The sequence below is a fragment of the Aphis gossypii genome, chromosome 1, assembly GCF_020184175.1.
Source record: "Aphis gossypii isolate Hap1 chromosome 1, ASM2018417v2, whole genome shotgun sequence".
Taxonomy (NCBI): domain Eukaryota; kingdom Metazoa; phylum Arthropoda; class Insecta; order Hemiptera; family Aphididae; genus Aphis; species Aphis gossypii.
This window is the reverse complement of record NC_065530.1, coordinates 38215604-38241279: the sequence shown is the minus strand read 5'-3', so window position 1 is coordinate 38241279 and position 25676 is coordinate 38215604. Positions and strand designations below refer to the sequence as shown.

At 27.1% G+C, this 25676-nt stretch overlaps 1 protein-coding gene across 4 annotated transcripts in view; it reads left to right on the top strand.

Annotated features, from left to right (window-relative positions):
- Nucleotides 1-25676, top strand: part of LOC114119148 (FERM and PDZ domain-containing protein 4) — a 94193-nt gene that overhangs the window by 50266 nt on the left and 18251 nt on the right. For all 4 annotated transcript variants that reach the window (XR_007603403.1, XR_007603402.1, XR_007603404.1 and 1 more), the window contains one exon: nucleotides 13457-13600. Coding sequence is in view for 1 of the 4 variants with exons in the window: in XM_050197919.1 (XP_050053876.1) it covers nucleotides 13457-13600 (144 nt within the window). In the remaining 3 variants the exon portion in view is untranslated. The remainder of the gene's footprint in view (nucleotides 1-13456; nucleotides 13601-25676) is intronic.

The window sequence follows — 25676 nt, the reverse complement described above, 5'->3', positions numbered from 1 at the left end:
AGATACCATGTGCGAGAATTTTCTACCAAAGCCGATACTTAATAATTCATGTACGTATTATGAGTACTAATATGTAGAGTCACGTGACAAAAATAGTAAATAATTTATAACGTGTTTTTCCCCTACTATTATAGATATTATGTTACAATTATTTATTATTTAAGTAATTTTAAAAAGATTTCTTGTCATCCGCCTTTAAACGTATATTGTAAATATAGTTAACAGTCACATAATTACAATTTACAATTCGTATAAAACGAGTTTTTAACGAACTCTTATATCACATATATTTTGATATTTTTCACTGAAGTCATTACGTATATTAAATGCGAAGTGACGCCATTTGATTTTTATTATTTTTTTGTTCTCTGTTCATTTAACCATTATAAATATTTCTCTAAAAATGTTATACTTTTTGTACCTAGTAAAGCATATTATAAAAAGAATGTTAAGTAATGTGAAAAAAATAGTAAACAACATACTGTAGGGGAGTTGAAAGGATCTAATATTCTCTTTTATTCATCAGTTTTTGTCTACATTTAGTCGTTGAAGTCTGCTTTAATTGAACTCAGTTTGTGGATTCTCGTGAAATCGCTTATGAATTCAGATGCAATTAAAATTGCATAATTTGAGACACGTAATGTAAAATTAACCTATATAATATGTATAATGTATATAGTATGAAAGACAAACAATAAAGCGCAATAATATTTTGCCCTCGTACTGTTGAATGGATTAAAGTGCTATTTATTCATCAAAGGTCAAAGTAATTTTTTTACTTGACGAGTTTACTGGCATATATCATCCATTCCCTTCAGATAATATTTATACAAAATATAAATACAATTATTATACTGTTATCGAATCATATTTTTATTTCGAGCCAGAGGTAATATTATTCTGAATGATAATAACAATCGGATATATTGTTAATATATTATGCTTAATCGTAAATAATATATATATATATATATATATATATATACCTATAACTATTTAAGTACATATTGTATTGCTTATGTTTAAAACTAATTATTTTAAAGCATTATGTATGTATAGTTATGTATATATTGTATAGTTAATATTTTAACGAGTAACGACTATACGTTATAAGGAAATTATTAGTCTCTTCAACAATTGTAAATAACTACGCTAAAACATACACCTAATAATGTATTAAATGATTTTTTTCACCGGTAAAACATACATACAGTTTGTTTATTAGCGTTTGAAGTGAAATAACCCGTTATATGTTTAATGTTTCTTGTCCACATTGTTGAACAAGCACAATACTGCATTTTGTACAAACACGAAACAATAACCCTGAACTATCTCATAATATAATATATAATATATCCACGGCGCTTATTTACTTAAACGTTGCAAAGTAATGTATTATTCAACATTTACATAAATAAGATATTGAAACGAATTAGAATTTCTAATCATAATAATATAGTGATATTGAAAACTGATCAATAGCCACTATAGAAATACAAAAAACTGCGAAAACGTTGAAACTTTAATAATCACCGGGCTATATCAACGAAGTTCCGGCATATTTTACAAAGTCATTGAAATGTAGACAAAGCTCGTTTAGCAATAATATGCTTAGGGTACATTAAATTAGGTCCATTTCCGTGCATGCGCGATGCGCCTACGTACGCGTTGTATATAAATAATTGCGTAACTTATAGACAATGCATTATATAATAGTGTACCTACATTTAAGTTCAAAACAAATCCTTTACAATACTACGGCTTGTGTTGTAGCTTATAGGTAGCGTAAAAATCGTTGTATATTTTAATGCCCGATTACTTTTATTCAATTTATTACATCACTACTTGAATCTTTATATTCATGATTTTATTTGAGCATTTAAAATTTAAAAAAGGTCTCACCGAAAATATCGTAGTGAATCATGATTCGCTCGTGCTTACACTGATCTCAGCACGCTCCACATTATCTTTAATTGTTTTCAACTACACCAGTGATCAAATGTTTTAAACATTTTATTTATTTATATAATTTCTACAGTCGTCAGCATTTTTTTTTAATATAATGCATAATATATAATATTATATATATTTGATAAACGTCATAATATATTATAATGTTTGTATGTTAGACGCGTGCACGGTTTAAAGGTATTTCAAAGTATTAAAATGAAACATCAATGACAAAGACATATAATTTTTTTTATCTTTTTTTAAACCTAATGCTTCAATAACAGGTCAATTTTACTGTTGTATAAAAAAACAACAAACCGGTATTGATTATATGTAACGGGTGCTATACAATATGTATATTGCCCGTATATGATGTACGTTGCACATATTATGGGCTGGTATACCACTCACCAGACAACAAATCTTGTGTGCATATTGGATAGTATATGTTTTGTACTCGTATAGAAAACTGCTATTACATATATATTATATATATAGGTAGATACATCATTGAAACAATTAGTTGCACTACAATTCCTATTTCTTATATTATACACATTTAGAGCTTTGTGTCCTGATTGAATTAATTAACTTTTGATAATAATTAAACCTATAGAAATAAAAATATATATAATATTATATACATTTATACTATATTATATATTATTTAATATTTTTATCATTCAATGTTTTTATTATAATTTGTATTTATTATACCCGTCTATATATTATACTGACGCTAGGTATCGATGGCCAATAAGCTGCTTGCCTCCCCTTCCGCTTTAATTTAACTTAACTATGTATGATAAAAATGAAAAAAAAATATATTTTGTTCAGAGGAAGGGATATATAATATAAGTCAACAAAAAATAAAAATAATAATCGATTACATGACTGTCAAATGATTGCAAGAGAGTTTTTAATGAATTTATTAAATGTCAATGAGCACAATGTAGAATTAAATATGATAAATTTTAATTTAGTTTTTTTACTAAGGTAACTGTAGGAAAGTTAGGTCTAATAAGTTCACTGACATAATTTTATTTTAATCCATTATGATTTTTTAAATTTGCGACAAAAGTGGTACTATGTGTATTTTTTATAAAAATATGTAGTTTTTTATTCATATGTACTTTTAGTTCTTGATTCGTAACCCTGTATGATGTGTGTATAATTATAGAGGTCATCATATAATAGGAAGTGAAGCGCCTTTCCTATGTTACAGTAAATTGTGAATAAAAGTTTTTTTTTTCTAATTCACAATAATAAAATTATTATTTTGGTGAACTATTTTATATTTGATTTTATTAGCGTCTTTAATAAATACATACATTATGTATAATAAGTGATTTTACAATCATAAATAATATTTGCGAACTTTTCAAACAAAAATAATTAACACACATTTTATTATTATTAAATAGTATGTTTAGTAACCACCGCCGAAGTTGTTAGACTATTATTTAAAGGGGTCAGATGAATCAAGACACATATACGTATTGTTTGATTATTCAAACCTAGCCATAGCATTTTATAGATATTGGTATAGACATAGATACATACAATTATTGTTTTCCGCCGAGCAGAACCGATTGATAAATATAAAATTATCATTATTATTTTGACATTGTATTATTATTTCACGAACCCCGGCACTCAGATAAATAGATAATATTTATATTATTAATCATCATCATCATCGTTATTGTAATTAATTCACCTATATTGCACCCGCAGACGAATAAATCGGTCCAGAATACTCGTTCCATTTGCATATATTATATCATATATATTTTTATTGAAACGACGACGACGTGACACGCTCGATGTCATAACGATAATACATTATCGTGCATAACGCACATTGCCTGGTATGAGTGGAGGTTTGACGTGTACAGGCTTTTACGATTTTTGTTGGTCTGGAAAAAGTTACGATCATCATTAAGTAATAAAAAAAAAAATCAAACGTAAAATTACATACCTAGGTGTAAGAGTGTAATATCGATTCGTATTGCGAGCGTGTCGGTAAGCCGTTACACACGCTATGTATTATGGACCATATGGGTTATTGTTTTTGTGGCCAAACTTTATTTTACACTCGAATTGAATTGGTTTTTTTATTTATATATGCATGAAAGAAAAAGACTAATTGACGAGTGACGAGTAAAAACAATCGGTTTCTGACGTGTTACATTATAATTTTATTCAAAAACATCAAAACACTAAAATAATATAGTCTTACATATACACATTCCTGAATATTTTTTGTATGCGTAGGTAATAATATTATTGCAAGCTTTATGTCTTCTAACATTTTTCGCTAGATGATAAATTTTATCAGTCGACATAATTATATCCCTTCAATTCACTTTCTTCAGAAATCATCTTTTGTAAATCTTTTGGCCAACAACTATCTAAGACAGACGAGAGAATAGTGGTCTAAAGTTTTTCCAAAAAAATCAAACGGTTTATAAAAGAGTAATAATTTCTGTACAGTTTAAAGCAAATACCAAAATACATCGAATCGTGTAATTATATTACTATGTTTTGGTTTAGCTTGGAGTTGGAGTGGCTGAAAATATAACCATAAATTTGAGCGGAGAGCGATGGTGTCATTTTAATTTCATAAATAGCCCGTTTTGGGTAGAGCGACGGTGTGGTACAAAACTTGTCAATTCGAGGAGAAAAATCAAACACATAAAAACATATGATAGTACTCGAGATGAAAATATGTTCAAAACATTTTGACTTAAACTAGTGCGAAAGAACCACCCTTCAGTTTTCCATGTAATAAATATCTAATGTATTTCACCTAGTTAATCGGTTATACAACATAATTATAGTGTTCTGCTGTGTGTCATATCATTTAAACATATTTTTTAGTATTTTGGGTGCGTGTTATCCAATCCAAGAGTTCTAAGCCGCCCGTAGCACTTTGTAAAAATTAAAGCTCTATATAATATTAGCAGAACCTTTGCGCATGAACCTTCGTCGTCTTCAGTTTTAATGATCGCTTATCGAATCGTTCAGCGTTATTTTTCAATTTTTATTTTTAACCTCTCTTTCTTTCTCCTTCACCCCCACAAATCACCCCCTTCTTAATATTTTCTAAAGTCGTAAACTATTGATTATAGTTCGGCCGTCATCGTGGCATGGTGTATATTATACGCACCAAAGAACATCATAATAACGTATCATATTATTATACACAACATAATTTTTTTTATAAACCTATATATAATATACAGCTAATAATAATAATAATAATTTAGTCGACCGAAAAAAACAAGAGAGAAAAAACATCACACTCTCCAAACTTTCGTCATCCTCTTTTCATCCCCTGCCGATGCATATATCCACGGCGTCACACGTATTATATGATGTATTTATAATTTATATAAAATATATATACATAGTTTCATAGTCATTCATTAATTTCTTACGGCAGTCAACGGCGGCTATACAATATTATTATATAGTCACACCATATATGTGTACGCCGTGTGTATATACGGTGCGCCTTGCGTAATCAAACATTCATGACTCCGCGTGCAGCTGGGCACATTTTTCCGTCCACTTTGTCGTAGCATCTCGTATAGGTACGAGCGGAGTTTTTTTTTTTTTTTTTTTTTAATGAGTTCCATTTTACTCTCCCACTCTCTCGCCTACACTTGCCAGTTGCCACACACGCGCTCGCGCACTCTCACCCTTTCTGTCTTTCTCTCTCTCTGGCTCGGTCCTCATGTCTGTGCGTAAATTGTTTTACGAAAACAACCATCATAATCTATAAAGAGACGAGTGGTGGACCCTCGCACAAACTGCAAGGGACTACGGTGCACCGGGAACGGTTTAATTTAAATTTGGAAACGGAAGTTATTCAAAAAAATAAAGGCACCACCGGAATATCATATATTTTTTTTAATTTACTAGTGTATTTATATACGTTTTTGTAGAGGGACGAATCTTTTGCGGTATATCATATATTTTAATATTTATGTATATTATACAGGAGCGGGTAGGCATGTATACTATATACACGATATAATATACACTCCGACACTAATTATTACACTGCTGTGGTACGCGTGGATTTAAGCATGTTAAACAAAATGACATTTAACGGTAATCGGGGATTTGCGTATGACAGGAAACCAAAATACCAGAATGGTTGTATTTATATTGCCGGAAAACGATTGGCAAAAACTTTACAATAATAATTTTAAAAACCATGAATTTTATTATGAAGGTGGTACATATTCTCGTCTATGAAAGTTCTGCAGGACTGCAGGTCTGTAAGCTCGCTAAACTTTTTACACACTACCAGGCACTGTTATGTAGGTACACATACTATTCATATATACCCAAGAGATTATTTGAACATTAAACACTCAATATTTAAGTAACTATTAACTTTAAATAAATACATAAAACAAATAGCTAGACGTACTAACTACCAAGTTCGATTTTGATATATCAGAATTAACAAAAGAATTATATCCTGTTCCGGAATATGAAATAAAAACGTATGTTTGTTAAAAACATAAATAACTGTATCATTATTCCTCTAAAATGTTTTTCTGTAATGAATTAAATTTTGCAAAAACATTATTTTCTCAAACGTTAATTTTTTTGAGATAAATGAGTGTTAATTATTATATTTTAATAATCAAAAGAATCTCACGGTATACCATATATTTTCCAATTCATCGAGGCTTTCTGAAGGGAATAGTATTCATTTCGACTTTCCAAGGTTTTCAAGTTATTGATGTTCCACTGTATTGTTATGGCATTATTATTGCAACACAATTATTGATTTTCCATGACTAGTAAATTGTATCATTATGTAATATTTATAAATTGTTATAAATTATTTTCATTTGGGAATTAGGTATTTATGTTTTAAATTCAGTATAATTCAATAAATTAATTTTAATTAATCACACAACAACACTCTCAATGATGACGTGTCAGCAAGTAGAAAACACTGTAGATTATAGAATATAATATACTATTCAAAGGTATTAATGATTACGTGTGAACATTGACAACATGATGATACATAAATTAAAATAAGTGCGCAGGTCACAAACTGCTGACTCGATTGAAAAAAAAGAGATAACGGTCTAAAATACAAAGGATAATAATGCACATAAAACTGGAGAAGTCTGTCGATACCTATATAATATTATGATGTATTTTAATACAAATATCAATAATATAATTATTATGCCATCGTATGTATACGGGAGTCTATATACAGAGAGGCGCAATAGTCGTTATTTATGGGTATTGTCACATACGTGAACGTAGTTTATGAATTGTAAAACCAGCTTTAAAGTATATTTAAATGAAAAAAAAAAACAATAGCAATCCGACAAATAATTGTATCTCTCATTCCTGAGCTACCCACGCATCGGTTACCATTGTCGGGATTTCAACTGTTTTGGTTTTTATTCGTTAAATATTTACAATGGTATCCATACAATGTTCTTATATTATGATGTGTATTCACTATTCGTGTATAATACAACAGTTATAATTGTATTAACAAAAACTGGGTCGCCCACAAACAGTAGGTAGGTACTAGGTACATACCTAATATGTTTATTGTTGAGTGTACAGCACAGTTCGAATGGCATATGTTAAAATATGTGTAATACTTTGAAAGGCGATTCAAAACGAATTTTTGTAGTTTTACACACATTTGTTATGTAAAAGAGATTATTATATATCAAATCATAAATTAACTCGTACATTTAAATATCAATCGTGAATTTAAAATGTCAACGGTACTCATAAATATGAGTATATTTATTTTTTCATTTTAAAATAGTATTATTGTTATTTCAACTTTACAACAAAACAATTAGACTTATTACTTAGGTTCTAAAATATCATAATAATTAATATAAATACTTAGCGCCTCCGGTAGCAGAAAATATAGTTATGTTTTACATTTTTAATTATAAAACTTTATGCCATAATACAAAAATATTTCCAAGAGTATAAATACTCATTGTACTGTATTCTTAACTTAAGTAATATAAAATAAGAAAACTTTACGGGAAGATTTTATTTTATCTTATTTTTTTGTGAAAGGTTTGACGGGTAAATATAACGCCTCAACCAGAATCTTTCAAATGTATCAATTTGAATAATAACTATTTATTTTTTATTAATAATTTATTGAAGTTTTTATTACAAATTTAATCTTATAAATTATAATATTATCTTTAGTCAATCTGAAATATAAAAAAAAACTTACATTTTGAAAATGTTGAACTTGGAGAAATTGAGACCTTGTATTCTATACTTACAAGCTAAATATCCTTTCTACAAAGCGTTGTTAACTTTGAGAACCAAACTGAAAGTTTTACCCAGCCGATCGCCAGTAAACGAGTTTGGGTTAGTAAAAGGATCTCTTTTTTTCAACGATATTTGTTGTACATGGTTCGTGGAAACCAAATGCGATTTCCTTGTGACCTAGTTTTCTATTAAATAAAACTTAAATCATACGTCTAGTTATGTACGATTTCATTACTCGTTGGTAGTAACTATGTTTCTTTTCTTCGACTAATCTTCAAAATAAGTCGTGTAAAAATATATCACTATATTTAGAAGTACCTTTTATGTACGTATATAATATATTTGGTTTATGGAAAAGATTTGTATTATTTTTTTTTTCATTTCCGTTTTCAGTGGATACGATTAAGGACTCGAATCGATTAAAAACTATTTTGTATAAATGGATTTAAGCTTTATATAAATTTATAAAATCATTTCTCGTCAGTCAAAAAAAAAAAAAAAATTAACATAATATAGTACCAATACTAGTTATTATTAGTACCTAGGAATATAATATGATGTATATTTAAATATTTAAGTTTTTAAATATTTTTAACTACAGTACTATACAAAAACGAAACACAATATAATCATTAATTAGTGATATAAAAATAACATTTACAATATGTATAAAATCTTTTATGAGAAAAATATAAGCCATATAATTTTAGTTTTTAAAAACAATAATAGTAAAATAAAGTTAACACTAGTCACTATTCAACTGTTAACCAATGTGATTGTTGTTGGACTCAGATAATTTTTGTATACATAAAATCCTAGTATATTAATATTTAATATTAATTGTATAGTTTTGAAATTATCAAATAGCCCCTTAAATGTAAACCCCTATAACATTTAAACTTATCATCATATACCATACATGAAATTTAATAATCCAGAATCTATTAGTTAAAATTTCAATTTATATCAGTTACCCATCAGTTTTTTTAGAAAAAAAACAATCTATTTACAATTTAAAGTAAAAAAAGATTTTTCATTTGAAAATATAAGTTTATGTCAGCATGATATATTCCTTAGATTGCAAAACATATCCAAGTATGTGAAAGTTTAAATCTAAACTCTAAACTCTAAACTCTAAAGTACACTTAAAAATTACAAAAATCAAAATTTAAATTAAAAATACATAAGTACCTTTGAAAGAAAAAACGGAGGCGAGCATGCTTGTTATATTATTTTGTATATTATTATGTTTTAATGGTATTTATATACATTTTTATTATTATTAAACGTACATTTTTCATTAGTATAAATAATTATTTAATATAAAAGTCGAAAAAAAATTTGACTCTATAGCTTACATAATATTACAGAATTAACCATAGTAAACATTAATTATCTTTAACCTAATATTAATTTAAAAGGGTCAAAGCTAAAAAAAGATTTTTAAATATACATAATGTTTTAAATAGGTAATTTTAAATTAGCTGAATACATAATTTTTTCTATTATAATATACAATAATAATATAATGTATGTACATAATAATTATTATGTTGACTTAAAATTTTGGTTTGTAACAAAAAATCGCCTAATGAATTATGAATGACGTCTCAATGTAGGTGTATAAATAATAATTAATATAAATAAAGATATTTAATAAGTGTTATATCAATATGTATATTAAATTATTTTAGCTAGAAATTAGTTATATATACAATATGTCAATATACTTATTAACATTATTAGTTTAAAATGTTTAACTGTATACTGTTTACAGTAAAAGCCACACGTGAAACATGTTTTCTATAGAAATTAGTATTAGTTTAATTAATAGTTATCGTAGTTTGATGAACGACAAGGGATCGATAATTTTCGTACATAAACGATTGAAACTACAAACCATAATTGTTGAACAACTTGCCAATTATTCAATAATACAATGGTTTTGGTATTGACTTTTTAGTATTAACATCAATATTGCCATAAGCCATAAGGTTGGAGTATACAATCAAACGTTTGTGCTGAGAATAGCAGTTTTAAACGTTTAATCGGCGTACTTAGTATTTTAATGATTTAAAACAACTGCAGTATAACTATTGTTTATAAATGTATGAGGTAAAGATAAATCCAGAAAACTCGAATTACACACTCTGTATAGTTTAATAATGAGGGGTAAATAAATAACAAAACGTAAGTGTATAGGAGGATCATAGTATCGAATATTAGTATTATATTATTAGAAATTTCAAATTATTTCAAATCGTTCGTTATCTTTTTATTTATTTTTTTTTTTTGGTATAAAATATTATAGCAACACGATAAAATTAATTCTGTATGAGATGTACTTCTACGACCAATATCCACAATTTGTAAAATGTGTGCAAACAACATTTCGGCACTTGCATTAAAATAATAATATAATATACCTAGGCACCTAGTTAGTGCCTTTATGTTTTCAATATTGGAATGGTATGTATACATACGACCTGAATTTAGAATACCATGAATGTAAAGTATCCTATACAACACTATATTATTATTGTAATTTAGAAATAATTTATTATTGAGTGGAGTGTAGACAGCTATGGATTAAGAATAATACAGACACTGAATAGATACTAAGATATACCATTGTAAATTTATATACCGAGATGAATGTGTCAAAAAAATAATTACCAAATCGAATTCACCTCGTTATGAGTCTCGTTGCGTGGAATCATCTAATTCAATATATATATAGATACCTACTCCTATACTTATAAGTTCTTTATATATCTATCGGATAGGTATATAATATAATATACATATATATATATAGTTGTTGACTGGTTTCATCGCACTTTATTATTTAATCGTTATTAGATTAATTTCTATACGTTGTATTATGAATGCGAATTATTGAATAATATTATATTAAATAATAAATTTTATTGGAATGCATTTAATTTGTTTAAACAAATAAAATTAAAATATTATCGGGAAAAAAATTACTCGAGATTAATTAAACATTCTAATTATTCTTTATTAAGAACTCAATCAATTCACATAATAGTTTGTACATAATTGTACATTCATATTTTAATATCGTATTATTACATTATAATTATGGTTTGGTTGTATAGTGTTAGTAACGCGGTTTGATTCAGAAAGTTTTCCTAATTTGGATAAGGGTATTCCCACTTATTATTCACCTCATTTCTTGAAGTATAGTTTAGAATTTGAGGTTTTAAAACTAAACAAACAGATCTATAGTTGTATAAAGTTTCTCAAATAATAATTGTAAAAAAATATTTTAGATTCTGAAAAAAACTGTGTATGTATTGATTTCACAATGTATTTATTTTTCTGTCTGTCTTCATCTTTTTGGACAATAAAAATGCTTTTATTTTCAACTTTGGGAGTGGTTTCTGGTAGAAAATTGAATTTAGTTGATACTTTAGCACTTAGATACTTATTTATACTATAAGCCTATTCACATTATTATATGGTAACGTGATATCGATTCAACATTTAATACCAATAATATAATTATAAAGTATAAACATATATTATTATAATAATTAAATATTGAAATTAAGTCAACCTACAGTCGTACTATAATAATTAATAGTAAAATAAATAACTTTAATGTAAAACTAAATATGAATAATTCTATAAGAATTGTTATTTATTGATAACAATTAACACAATGTCTTGATAAAATAAACAATAAAACTATTTATTTTGTTCAGGTAGTGTAGCAGTATAACACGCTTGCACTGCAATAGTTATATGGAGTTAGACATTCAAAGAGTTCCAAAATAAAGTGCTCGCGACTTTCATAACATTTGAAATAATGCTTAAAATGTGTGGAAAATTTTTAAGAAAAATCGTGTACATTTTTCTTAGACTTGAGGCTTTTACGCAAAAATCTTGATTCCATTATTATACTTGTGTACTTCCGAGTCCCAGCTAACGCTTTTGCAAAATGATTTGTATATAGCTATCATTCTTTTTCATTTTTTGATATTTTTCTGTATTATTCTTGAACTATATTTTCATCGCTCATATCGTCAAATAAATTTAAGTAAGTATATTAAATCATTTTTTTCTCCAACGGTTTTTTTCCCCGAAATATTACATGTCCTGTTTATTTACATAAAATCAATTCACCTAGATATTATTGAAACAATTCTATTTCCACAATACTATTAAGTAATTTTTATAGTTTCTTATATTATATTATTATTCTTATATATTTTGGAGTACTTAACAGTTAATATATAAATATTGGGTACTAAGAATACATGGGATAGTATAATACATTAAATAATATTTAATTATTTAGATATTATCTCACTTGTATAATATAATTATATTGGCTTATAAAACTGTTAAATGTTTTTATAAAATATATTCATTTTATTTTTCCTCGATTATTTATAACTTTTATAAATTTATAATACTTGAATTTACATTTATATTTTTTTAAATTTATTCCTTCATTCACAAATTAAATTTTACTTAAATTATAAACCCATTTAGTTTTAACTGATTTAGTTAAGTTATCCAAAACCAATCTACATAGTTAAATAATAACAATAATAATATATAATAATGAATTATATTATATAGGTATGTATAATTTTGAAATTAAATATTATTATTTTTACAATTGATTTTATTATACATTTTTTATTGTAAAAATCAATGTTTAAACTTAGTTTCTATTGAAGTCTTATATTCTATAATAACTAAAATGTCATTAAAACTAAAAATTTATAATTTTTTCTTTTGGTACTTATCGTTTTGTATAGTTAAAAAAGGTAAATTGAAAATTTAAATATAAATGAAAAATATTTATCTTTCATTAATAGCTCATTAATATATATTATAATTATTATTTATGACTAGCAAAGTTATTTTGATGTATTGTATCATTAGAACTACAATATACAAAATCAAATATGAATCTTAAATGTTTTATAAGAGCGTTATAGTTTTATATTATTTAATACCTCAAACGAATGTAAATTTGTACATAATATAATATGTATTTATTGTGTTTATTATTATTGTTATTGATTAAATCATTAGATACCTTGACCTTTTTAGCTTATCATTTTATCAATTTTTTATCCATCAGACTAATAATAATAACATAATAATATGCACCTTTACTATTGTACTAATAAATTACTTTTTTTTTTTTATTAACTAGCCATATCACAAAAACCACCAGCTACGAAGATCCTAGAAATGATTTGGTGGAGGAGAGTCCAAAACCTAGACTGGTTACTTTAAAAAGACATTCCGAACTAGGGTTTGGATTTGTAGCTGGCAGTGAAAAACCTGTTATAGTTAGGTAAGTCAATTTATATTATATTATTATAGTTATATAATGAATTTATGTACCTATATACATCGTATAGGTATGCCAATTTTATATATTAAAATATGTTGAATACTAATACATATTTTTATGTACCTACTACAATTGTTATTTCATTAATAAGTATTATTTATTATGACATTTACGTCAAATATGTATGTATATTTTTGACGTTAGGGCTTTTAGTGTTTAACTTATTATAGAATTAGTTATTTAAATGAATAATGCCCAGTGATTAATTTTCAAACTATTTTAGACGCGTTTTGTCATTATTCAAAACATTTTAATCGTAGAAACTTTCCAGTTTCCACTAGTTGTTATATAATACCATTTTCTATATACATTGAGATAGGTATTTTCAAGTATTTAGTAAACCTAGTTGTAAGATATTTTATCCTTATTCGCTACATTCTATTGACAACGTTGTTTATTAACTTTTAATTCATAATCGATATAAATCGATATTTTGGCAACAATTTGTTCAACGTACCGAATCAATAAAATATTAGTAATAATATAAAATATCCTTATAGAAGTAGACGGTGACCCATCCGCATCCATCGTTTAGGGCCGTTGCTTCATATACAACTGTTTATCATTGAATTCAAATTTCACACATCCATTACAGTGACGAGATAAACTCAGCGCTTTACTACACTGCAGAATTAGTTCCCTGGGTTTTTCTTTCACTTGAATGGTCTCGGCGACGTTCAATTCATCTTCGGATTTCCCGCCGGCACACGATTTTCCTCTCGGCCGTCGCATACAAATAACCAGTCATCTCGCCCCTAATGCGTTTTCTAGTCCCCTCGTACAGTCGTATGTATTATATTTACCTCCTCCTACGCGGCACACAACATGTTTACCGTCATGCGTTCGGTACGTATGCACGCGAATTTTATAAACCGAAAAATCCATCCGACTGTTTCCAACAACGATAAAATATAAGATGCGCGTAACGTCTAGTTTTATCGTGCATTCGTGTGTGCGAAGTGTATATAGCTCGACCGACAATACACATGTTTTTTATTTCACTCCACAATACGATCACGAATCGTCTTCTACAGGCCGTACCATGCATTTATCGCATGCTCGCTCGCGTATATATATATATATATAATTGACTTAACAAAAAAAGCACATATTATTATAAGCATATATAAAAATAAAGAATGATGAGGTCTATATAGTGATTTATATACGATGGCTGAGCGTATGTATATAGATATTGTATATAATATAATAAACGGATTGGGCTCCATCACATCACGTCTAAAACGTACGTCAAATATGGTTTATTTATTTTTTTTTTTATCATATCGAAAGCAGAACATAATTTTTCCATAAAGGTCACGTGTCTCCGCGTTTTTCTCGGGTTTTCCTTCCGACTCGATTTGTCACCCCCCACAGCCCACTACGACAGCCGTCATCACCCCCTCTACAACTTACTCACACGCACGCACAAATTTCTATACACGAGTGTATTATTATATTCCGACCTACCTTACTACCTGTCTACATCTACCTACTTTCATTATCTCGACGCTGCAGACGTTTCTGGCGAAAGAAGCACGCTAGTCGTCTGTTCTGACAGTATCCCCAATGACCGATTTATATTTTTGCTTTCCACGTCGTTCCGTGCTTACACACTATCCGATCATCTACCACGCTCCTTCTCTCTCTCTCTCTCTCTCTCTCTATCTATCTCTCTCATTCCTCTCATGTACACAAAATGTAATAATATATAATACACGTGCACATCGATGGTCGTCCCGAGGGGTCACCGTAGTTGCGAGTGAATAAAATGGACGTAATATCATGTAGGATTATAACAAATGATTATTATTTACGTTATACCGAAAATAATTGAAGAGCTTGAACGTATAAGCGCCAAATTAATCTACTTCGACGCGGTTATTATAATGGTGCAGCGTAAACGGAGGAGTAGAAAGGATAGTGTATCAATATTATAATTAATATTATCATTATTTATTATTATACTCTACGCTGCTCCGAAATCCCGATCGAAAAATCACGCTAAGACCGCGAAACATATAGTCGCGTATATGTATAACTAGTTATATTATTTATATACTCGTGTAGTGCAATATAGTATTAGTAGGCGCCACGAACGAATGGAACAGATTACAGATGGTATCGTGTTACGATTGATTTCGAGTAGGTACATCATCGTTAGTCAATGTAATAAAATTTTATCGAGAATATCTGCTCAAAAAACGCCAAAATATATACGTATATTGCAGCAAAGATCTCTTGTTGTCGCCGTTACTGTTATTGTTATCATTTTCATGGAAACGTATAATACACAAAACAAAAGGATTTGAGTGCGTTCTATTCCACGCTGTGTCCTTTATATTAATGTATTATCTCTTCAAATCTCTTATACATTAAGACGTGTAATGGACGGATTAAACTGAAAGAGTATAATAAATAAATATTATGTATATACATTTTCTATGTACTATCTTCGAATAGTCTTATAAAAACCGAAAAAAAACTACAAAAATCGGATGACGGAGATCATTCCTGATGTGTATAAATTCCATAAAATAAGATTTAGGGTTTATTGTCTTCTATATGTTTTATATAAACACCTAAACTGTATTATTCGTACACTTATGTCTCGGACAGTCAGACACATTCCAAAATCGTGTTATTGCTGTTTAAACATACACACGCATATACATTTTCTTCAAATAACAAAATTATTGACTTGATACAGAATAACATTTTATTAAACTAGAAAGTTAATAATAAACAATAAAGCATGTTTATTTAACTTTTAAAATCACATAAACATTATATTCAACTTGTTTAATTTACTGAAGTGAAATAAATACTAAAATACATAGTTAGAACTATACTGTTGCATATACATAATTTAAGTCACAGCATGTGTACATAATATTGTATATAACTAGATATAATTATAAAATCAAAATATTATTTGTTCAAGAGTTGAAAACTATTATGTACCGTCTGTCTTACGAGATATAATATATAAATTATAAATGTATAATACATTGGTTGTCATATTTTTATACGTGCTTCGCTTTAATTTTAATTTCAAAACTCTATAGTAAATTAAATAAGCAAAACGCCGTATGTATTGTATTAATAGTATTATTATAGTCTAATTAAATTTAAAACGTAGATATTTTATACAGACATTTTCAGCGAGGTAATATACCTGCTTTGTGTAAGCGTATAATAATAATATCCTAAGTAAAGTAATGTAGATTGTGCGATTTTTGCATAATACAAATAACAATAAACGTATATTGTATTTTAGTACTGACGGTTATTACTATAGTACGCTGTACAGTGTACATTATTGTGCGCGCAGAGATTTTATATATACCTACTGTGCAAACAATTTTTGAAAAATATTCCTGTGTATATTTTATGGGATTTCCACGGCAGGGTTGTCAGAGTGGAGTTATTGCGGACAACGGCCGACAAGCTCTCGTAAACCATATAATAATTATAACATTACCTACTATATATTATAATATTATAATCTACCATGATAAGTAAGCGATATATAAATTATTTCGGGCGCACATATCTAAATTACATCACGCATTAACATTCGATGGGTGGGGGCTGTTGTAAATCGTTTTCGATTAATTCCTAAACGCGAAATTGCACACATGTGTGTGTGTGTAATAATCAATTGGTCGTTTTCATTCGTTATCGATGTGTTTAGGCGAGAGTTAGAAATAAATATTAATTTTGAATTGTAAGAAGTTCCGTCGATCCAATCTGTTGTGCTACGGCGGGGGATGATGCCCGACCGCCACAATCACAAACACTCGGAATCACGTCCTAGTCCTACGTGTTTAGACGAAATATCTATACTCCGCGGGTGACTGAGATCTTTTTATTCATACATTATTTGTTGTTCGAAGGTCACTATGGGTACGCAAATAGAGGTATATAGTTAAAACACACGTATCCGGTCTATGTCATTCCGTATAAGCATCGGAGAATATTATTGAGCACGTTAAATATAAATAATTTATATTTTTAAAATGGAAAACGTCGGTACACGGTAATGGTTTGTAAAAGTCTCAAAGGTTTCGAATACATTTGTTCGGCTTTATCTGCAACGCACATATATCTCAACGCGAGGAACCGCCTACCTATATAATATGTATTCGTATGTATATATTGTATATTGTATATGTGTATAAATCGACATTTTCTCGCTGGAGAGTAATGACTTTAGTTTCCGCAAGAATTTCGATTTCGAATACATTCGTGGAGCGTCTACGCTGTTTTCTACCTTGTTAAATATACAAAACCACACTCGTGTTAGAATTTACGTTTTTTTCCTACAAGACACTTGACATAATGTCTCGAGTAACGCTCGAAACAACAACAACAAAAAACAATCTATTAAATAAAATAAAAAATGTGGTGCCATTATGCATAAATTTTGATTTAAAAAAAAAGTGCAACAAAATATTTTTGTTATCAATACAAATCTATTGAGCTACTCGTCATTGCATCAAATTTAAAACATTTTTATACAAATCAATAAATGTCGTTAAAGTATAAAATTAATTATATATTTATTTTTATTGCTTCACGCTGTAGACAAACATTTTTTTAACAAATAAATAAGCTTAATTCAATAATTTAGTAAACGCAAACTTAGTTTCATATAAAAACAAAACAATATTCAGTAAAAAAGAATATTATAGGTTGAATTAATTCAAAATTGTTATTTATTCGAAAAATTATTTTACTTACTCAACATAATTTCCCACCTTGGTAAATATTTTAATGACTATAAATAGTACATACGAAATTTGCATCAAAGGCAAAGAAAAATATAATGGTTTAAAAGAGAATGTTTTAATTTAATATAAATTAGAATTTAAAATAACGGAGCACCTACACGATTTATTTGCATCCGTTAAAAAGATTCATGGAAAATAACCCCCTCCCCCCAAGAGTATACCAATGCAAATGCAAACCAGTATTTTTCAAAAGAATAAAGAAAAACCATATTGTAGTGTTACTCTGTTTAGATTAATTTGCCAGTGTTTGCGGTAATATATATTTTTATATATAGAAATATAATATAATATTACACAATATATTTTTTTATTATACGGTTTAATTTTTAATTATTATTTGTAGGTATTCAATTAAATTGTAGTTGTTATTACCGTTGTTTTTTCAGAATGAATATATGTATAACCATATAGGTGCATACTGTATATTAAACGTCCAAAAATCAACAATCAATATTAAGAACATTTTATTTTATTATTTTAACTCTGTCAACTTTTAAGTTCACCCTGCAATATCTGTCATTACCATGTCATATGATGTATATATGTATATATCGAAAAATAATTAGGATATTTTCAATTAATGATTGACATAAATATTCATAAAATGTAGACAGTGGTGCCCACAGGTAACATTTTTAGGGGGAGGAAGCCAAATAAAAAAAGTTTTCAATTATTTATAATGTAATTTTATAATATTTATTGAATTGCAAGTTCATATTATTTTTTTAGGAGGAAAAGGCAAGTGTTTCGTATCCTCCCCCCAATGGGTGCACATTAATTCATTGTTTATTATTGAAAAAAATAACTGAACGTAGGAATAAAATATAATAAAAATACAAAATATTACGTGTAGTATAGATATTATATTTCCACTTCGTTAAGCTTTTTGTGAATCATTAAGTTCGCCTGCTCCATTTATTCCTTTTCTAATAGCAGCAGCTGTTGTTGGTAATTTTAAACTCATATTTTATCAAACGATTAAAATAAATGAAGTGTTTTAAAGACTTGCAAAACTTAAAACGTATACAATTGTCGTAAACGATATTATACAATATTATATCATAGTTAAGAACCTTTGATTTTGTAATTATATATTTTCCTTTTTCCTTTAAATCAATCAACTAAATCAATTTTTTCAATTTTTTTGTATGCAAAATACATATTTGTCTTTAAATTCTTTCGCGGAGCATCTATGAAATAAATATCGTGAACATGGAATTGAATAATATATTTTGTCACAGATAATTGATCAAAAAACAAAAAATTCGATGGAAAATATTCTCTATAGGCAGTAAATTATTGATCCATTTCTGATTTATGACCCGTAATCGGTTACATATTTACCTTGTATGATATTTGCAATAGACGTTTATGAAATGACAAGAAAATGGATATTGTACATTATACATATTATGAGATATATTACTATCGTAAACTGATAATATTATAAATTACGTATGCTGATGAAACATTACTTTTTATAATTAATAAGATTTATTATCAACAAAGTTAATGCATGCGCATAGATAATTAAACCAATTTTAAACATATATTTATATATGTATATAATATATTATTTAGTTATTTAGTATATTAAATTAACCTTTGTGGCCTTTTGCACGTTTTCACTAAACTTCTCCGTGGATCCCGGTATTGTTTATTTGTTTTGACTCGTCTATACCTGAGATTTTTCTCAGCCTGTCAAACGTGGCCAGCTTGCTCCTATCTTTTGCTTTTAGAAAATAATCTAATACCTATTTGGTTTGTTGTTCGACCTTTCGAGATTATTGTTTTTTTGTCTCCTATTCCCTATTATGATTTTGAACAGGTCCGTGCATTTTTCGCAAAACTTTTCTTTCAGATGAGATAATAGTGATTACACCTGTACCAATTATTATATTATTATTTGTTAATAACATTTCCAAATATTTTAAGAAACGTTTCTAAATAATCTTTAACGAACGAAGTATAATATTATAATATTATCGATCCTAAAGTATATTTTATAGTATAATTCACGTAATATAGAATGTATAATGTCAATAAAGATTTAAGATACCGTCATGGTGTTAATATTGTTATACTCATTAAATTTCCTTTCATAAAATATTAAACGCAATCATTAAAATTATTATCGTCATCACTGTACGTCGTACGGCATGACGAAAGACTATGTTTAATAATTTAATATGGGTATATTATCGGTGTGAAAATATGTTTCTTCTGTTAATTAATTACAATGACGTTATTAAAACAAATAAATTAATTGCGAAAATGCGAAAAGAGGATTGAGGTTTTCATTTATAATTTATAAATCTACATCTTACGCCATACACGTACGAGTACCTATGAATTAAAACTAAATTTAATTTAATAATATACATAGTGCTAGATATTTTTGTACATTATTATTTTATGATGTATTCATAATAATATTAAAACATTACTGGGTTTAATACAACCAACGATTTTAAAATATGTTTTATTTGAGACCAAAATAAAGTATAAAATCCCAATGGTCAATAGTATATAAGTACTATTCCACATTTCTATACCATTTTCTTAATAACGATTTTATTTGAACTTAGATACCTATACTTATTTATGACTATCAACAACAGACGTTGTATGACCCTTTACAATTTTTCGAGATTATATGATTACTTAGTGATTGGTTTACTGACTTTTCTTGTTACTTTTTCTCCTTTATGTATTCCAGTTATTTTTCATTGAAAACGTCACTTAACAAAAATAAAAAGAACGGATGTCAAATATTCGATACCAGTACTCACATTACATATACGCACACGTTTATATTTATTGAGATATATACATAGTATATACACGATTAAGAAGTAGAAGTGCGTATCACAATTTTTTATACTAAATAAACATACTATACGTATACCGTGAAGCGTGAAGGTGCTCATAAATATGTATAAACCAAATGTCCATATTATATAGTGCTCAATATTGTGTTTACATTAAACAGAATTTCAATAACGAAATTTAGCTTGCCGTCATCTCGTTTTATCATTGTTTGAATACTCTTATTATTGTGCATAGTGAATTTGTACAGTATAATGTGCGATATACTTATTATTTTATATACTATGTTATAATATAATCTAAACAAAAGCTATAATATTATCTATCACGGATAACTTCAATTCGTATCGTTCCGGAAACGTCATTGGTATAATATAAAATACTTTGGTCTATAAATTACGTTATTTATGTTAACCTTACACACTATACAGCAACGAGGAGATTAGGCTTAAAGGATTTATACGTTTACTTTTTACATTAAAGAGCTTACTCCCGAGTTTTTTTTATTTGTTTTGTCTAGAGAAAATTTGATGAAACCTACTAAAATGGCACTTTTTTTTACAAACACCTGATAGTATAATTTGAACTCCTAAATCTACAGCGAACAAGTCAAACACGATTTTTTGAAAAACAAACAAAGAATCCTGCGGTAAAATAAAAATATATTAAATATAAATATAAAATCTCAGATTAATAACACCATTTTCATAGTTATTTCACCCTGATAAAATTATACTCGAATAAATATATATATATTCCATTTAGATTTGTCGACGCTTATAATGTCTGTAAAAACTTGAGACTTAGCCACCTGGGTCTTACTTAATATTTTTTATACAAAAATGAAATAATTGCAATTTTTAAAGTTATAGGTATATTTGTTTAGTTATTGAATCATTACGTTTTATTTTTCAAAAGCAGCATTAAATTCTGCTTTATTTTTAGTAAGTACCGGGAGTTTAAATAAAAATGGTAGGTGTATAAACCTGCACAAATATAAAGTAAATATTACAGTTGCGTTACTCTCGAGCGGAAAAATAAAAAATTGAACGTAGGAAAAAAATTCTTTAAGTACCTACTTACTCCCAGACGCACAGAAACAATATTTTATTTTAAAACGAATTTTCTTTCGTTTGGAAAAAAAATACAACCCATCCAATAGTCACATTTTGTATAATATGTTTTATTTTTTTGTTTTTTGTACTTATTGTATTTTCCTTATACGTTCTCGAAATAATAATTTAAAAATCGATGTAACGGCAATAATACATAGTACACGAGAAGTCCGTCTGTACGTGCACTCGGATAAATTTAATATTATAATAGATTAGATGCACATATACAAGATAAATTTTAAATATTTTGACCGTAGCTATATAACTCCGTTCGAGAACAATATTGAAGAAAATTATATTTTAAATTATTCGGTAGCTTATCTATATAATATATATATTATGTGCTGGTATTTCGGTATCAAACATGTTAGTTAAAAGCGATTTTTCTTCGAGTTATATGTACATAGTACGTATGTATGGGCAAAACGCTGGTGTATTTGTTAAGTGCAATATTTTGACGGTTACTCAGGGGAAATTCAAGCATTTTCCATTTTCGACTGACAAAGGAGCATACTGCACTTCTAAAATTTCAAATCTTGCACTACAGACTATAATTAGATTTTAAATTTATATCATCAACGACCGTAGTACCTACATAAAATAATTTACGTAATATTATATTGTAATAATACGTGTAGGTACATTAACCTATACATTTTATATCGTTGATGCTACTGAACGATCGGTGTCGTTTACACATATTAATTATTAGTTATATGAATATATTATTATATTATAACGTCTTGATGACTTGATCTACTGTAGTAATAATCGCATTTATGCAATGATATAATGGAAACTTGCTTCTAATTCTATCGCCTGTGTAATACTGAGGTTTATGGCATGTATATGTGCGCATACATACACACATGTGTGTGCGAGAGAAAGAGAGAGAAATAGAGCGTATTAATCATTTTAGTACGCACGTTCAACAGCGTGGTGTTACATTTTTATCATATCATTATCAAATATATGAATATGTATTATATATAATATATATATGATTAAATATAAATCATTAAATAATTAATATTTGAGATATTCCTTCATTATCCTGTTATATCTTGAGCTTCGTACAGATTTTATTCATTCGCTGTTATAATATATATATAATAATATGTACATTATCGTATATTTAATTATTGTACGTTTTCATATTGAAAGGTACGTATTACACTATTACCTGTATAAATTTATATAAATTATAAAATAGGCAATAGTCCATGTTTTTACATTTATTTTAGACATAATTATTTTGTTTCGATTTCTACTTGTTATAAAAGGTAGGCCCTAACCTGTTTAAAATATGAAAAAAAATATAATGTTGAATAGTATATTAATTTACATATTTACCTATAATTATAATATAACGAATTAACTTCACTTAAAATATAATATGTTTCTTAATAATATACACGTGCTATATGCTGTATACACATTTTTATTAACTTAATCCAGAATTATGCACATTTAATATAAATTTACTTTGAAGAATAAAATATCTCGAAATACAATTTTAATAAAGCACTTTGAAGTCATTTTTTTCGAAATTATTTAGCTCAGCGTTTGAACTATTTTATATTGCACAAATGAGTAGGTACATACGTATATAAACATATTAATTTAAACTAAATTAAATAATTTTTATATTTATTTTTATAATAGTAGTAATTGCATGTAATCATTTTTCTGAAATAAGGTATACATTTTGAATGAGAAAAAATAAATAAAATGAATTCAGATTGATAGCAAATATAGTATAGTGTATCGAAAAAATAACTTAGATAAAAGAATTAGAGATACGGATTCCTTGATTTATCTAGTAGTTGAGTAAAAAAATTAAAAAAAAAAAAAACAATATGTCTTGACCAACAAAAAGTATTATAGGTTACATAACACAAGTATATAATATGATGTAAATATGTAGTAGGTATCTTGTTTAAAGCAAAATGACATTAACAAATATTATTTTTTCAAATTATAACTCAAATAAAAATCATGTCATTTTATTGTACAAACTCTGTGATATATGATTTGATAAACACTTTTCTCGTGTCATACCGATATCGTTCTAATCCATGTTTATACAATTTGAAATTAATGAATAATTAATATCAACTAGTATTATAATATCATAGTGCGATTTATTGCGTGAGTTGAATATCAATATTATTACTTTAGTTTAAAGTATATTACCCATGTATAATTTATCGTTCGGGTAATTTGTTCGAAATGCTATTAATATACAAACGTTTTATGTCTAGTTGATAGTTGGCTTATTTGTTTGAAACAAAATCAATGTGCATGCGTTCTAACCAATAATATATTTTCTTGACGATCGGACAACAAACAAAGCCGTAGTATTTCCATTGAAGTGTCTATAGTCTATAGTTCTATACCTTTAAATTTAAATTATAATAATAACAAACGTAAAAAAATACATGACAACTAACAAATACTTATCTGAACCATATCTGAACATTTATTACATTTTTAAAAAAAAATAGGTTTCTTAAGTTTTTAACGTTTCTATTATTTAGATTATTTTTATGCCAGAAGAATATCTTATAATTGGGTTAAGCCATACATTATACAAAGTGTGTAAACTATACAAATAAAATTCATAATAATATTCAATAAAAATATGTATTGTATAATATTGTCGTATTGACTATTAACCAATATAGAGTACCTAATACCATTGATTATAGTATGATTATAAAATAGAATCAATAATCTCTAATAAATTTCAATAAATTCTATTCTATAATCAATGGTAATACTTTTGCCATTATTAACACTTCGTGTATATTCTATAAATTTGTTTTTGAAATTATTTTATTTTAATAATTTTTAATCTATTACTGCAATACTATATTTCTGAAAAAACTAAATAAAAATAATGTTTAGCTCTTTCTATACCATGATTATTTTTTATTTAAGTTTTTACTTTTTGAATAACGACATACATATATTTTTAATTTCCTTCTCTGAAGCATAATATTTTTCTGAGAATTATTATTATAAAAATTCGAACGAGTAACTAATAAAGTTATAACTTATTAGTTTTTAAAGTTGAAATGAGCGAAGTGGATTGGCACAGTCGTACAATGCAAAACGCAGGTCCACTACCGACTACCGACTACTCCGTTCATATTATAAACTTTGAATACTTTATTATTATTATTGTTATTATAAGACGAATATATTTTGCAATTTATAAGGAATTAATACAAAAAGTAATACATATATAAGAAAGATAAGCATTGTCTGACC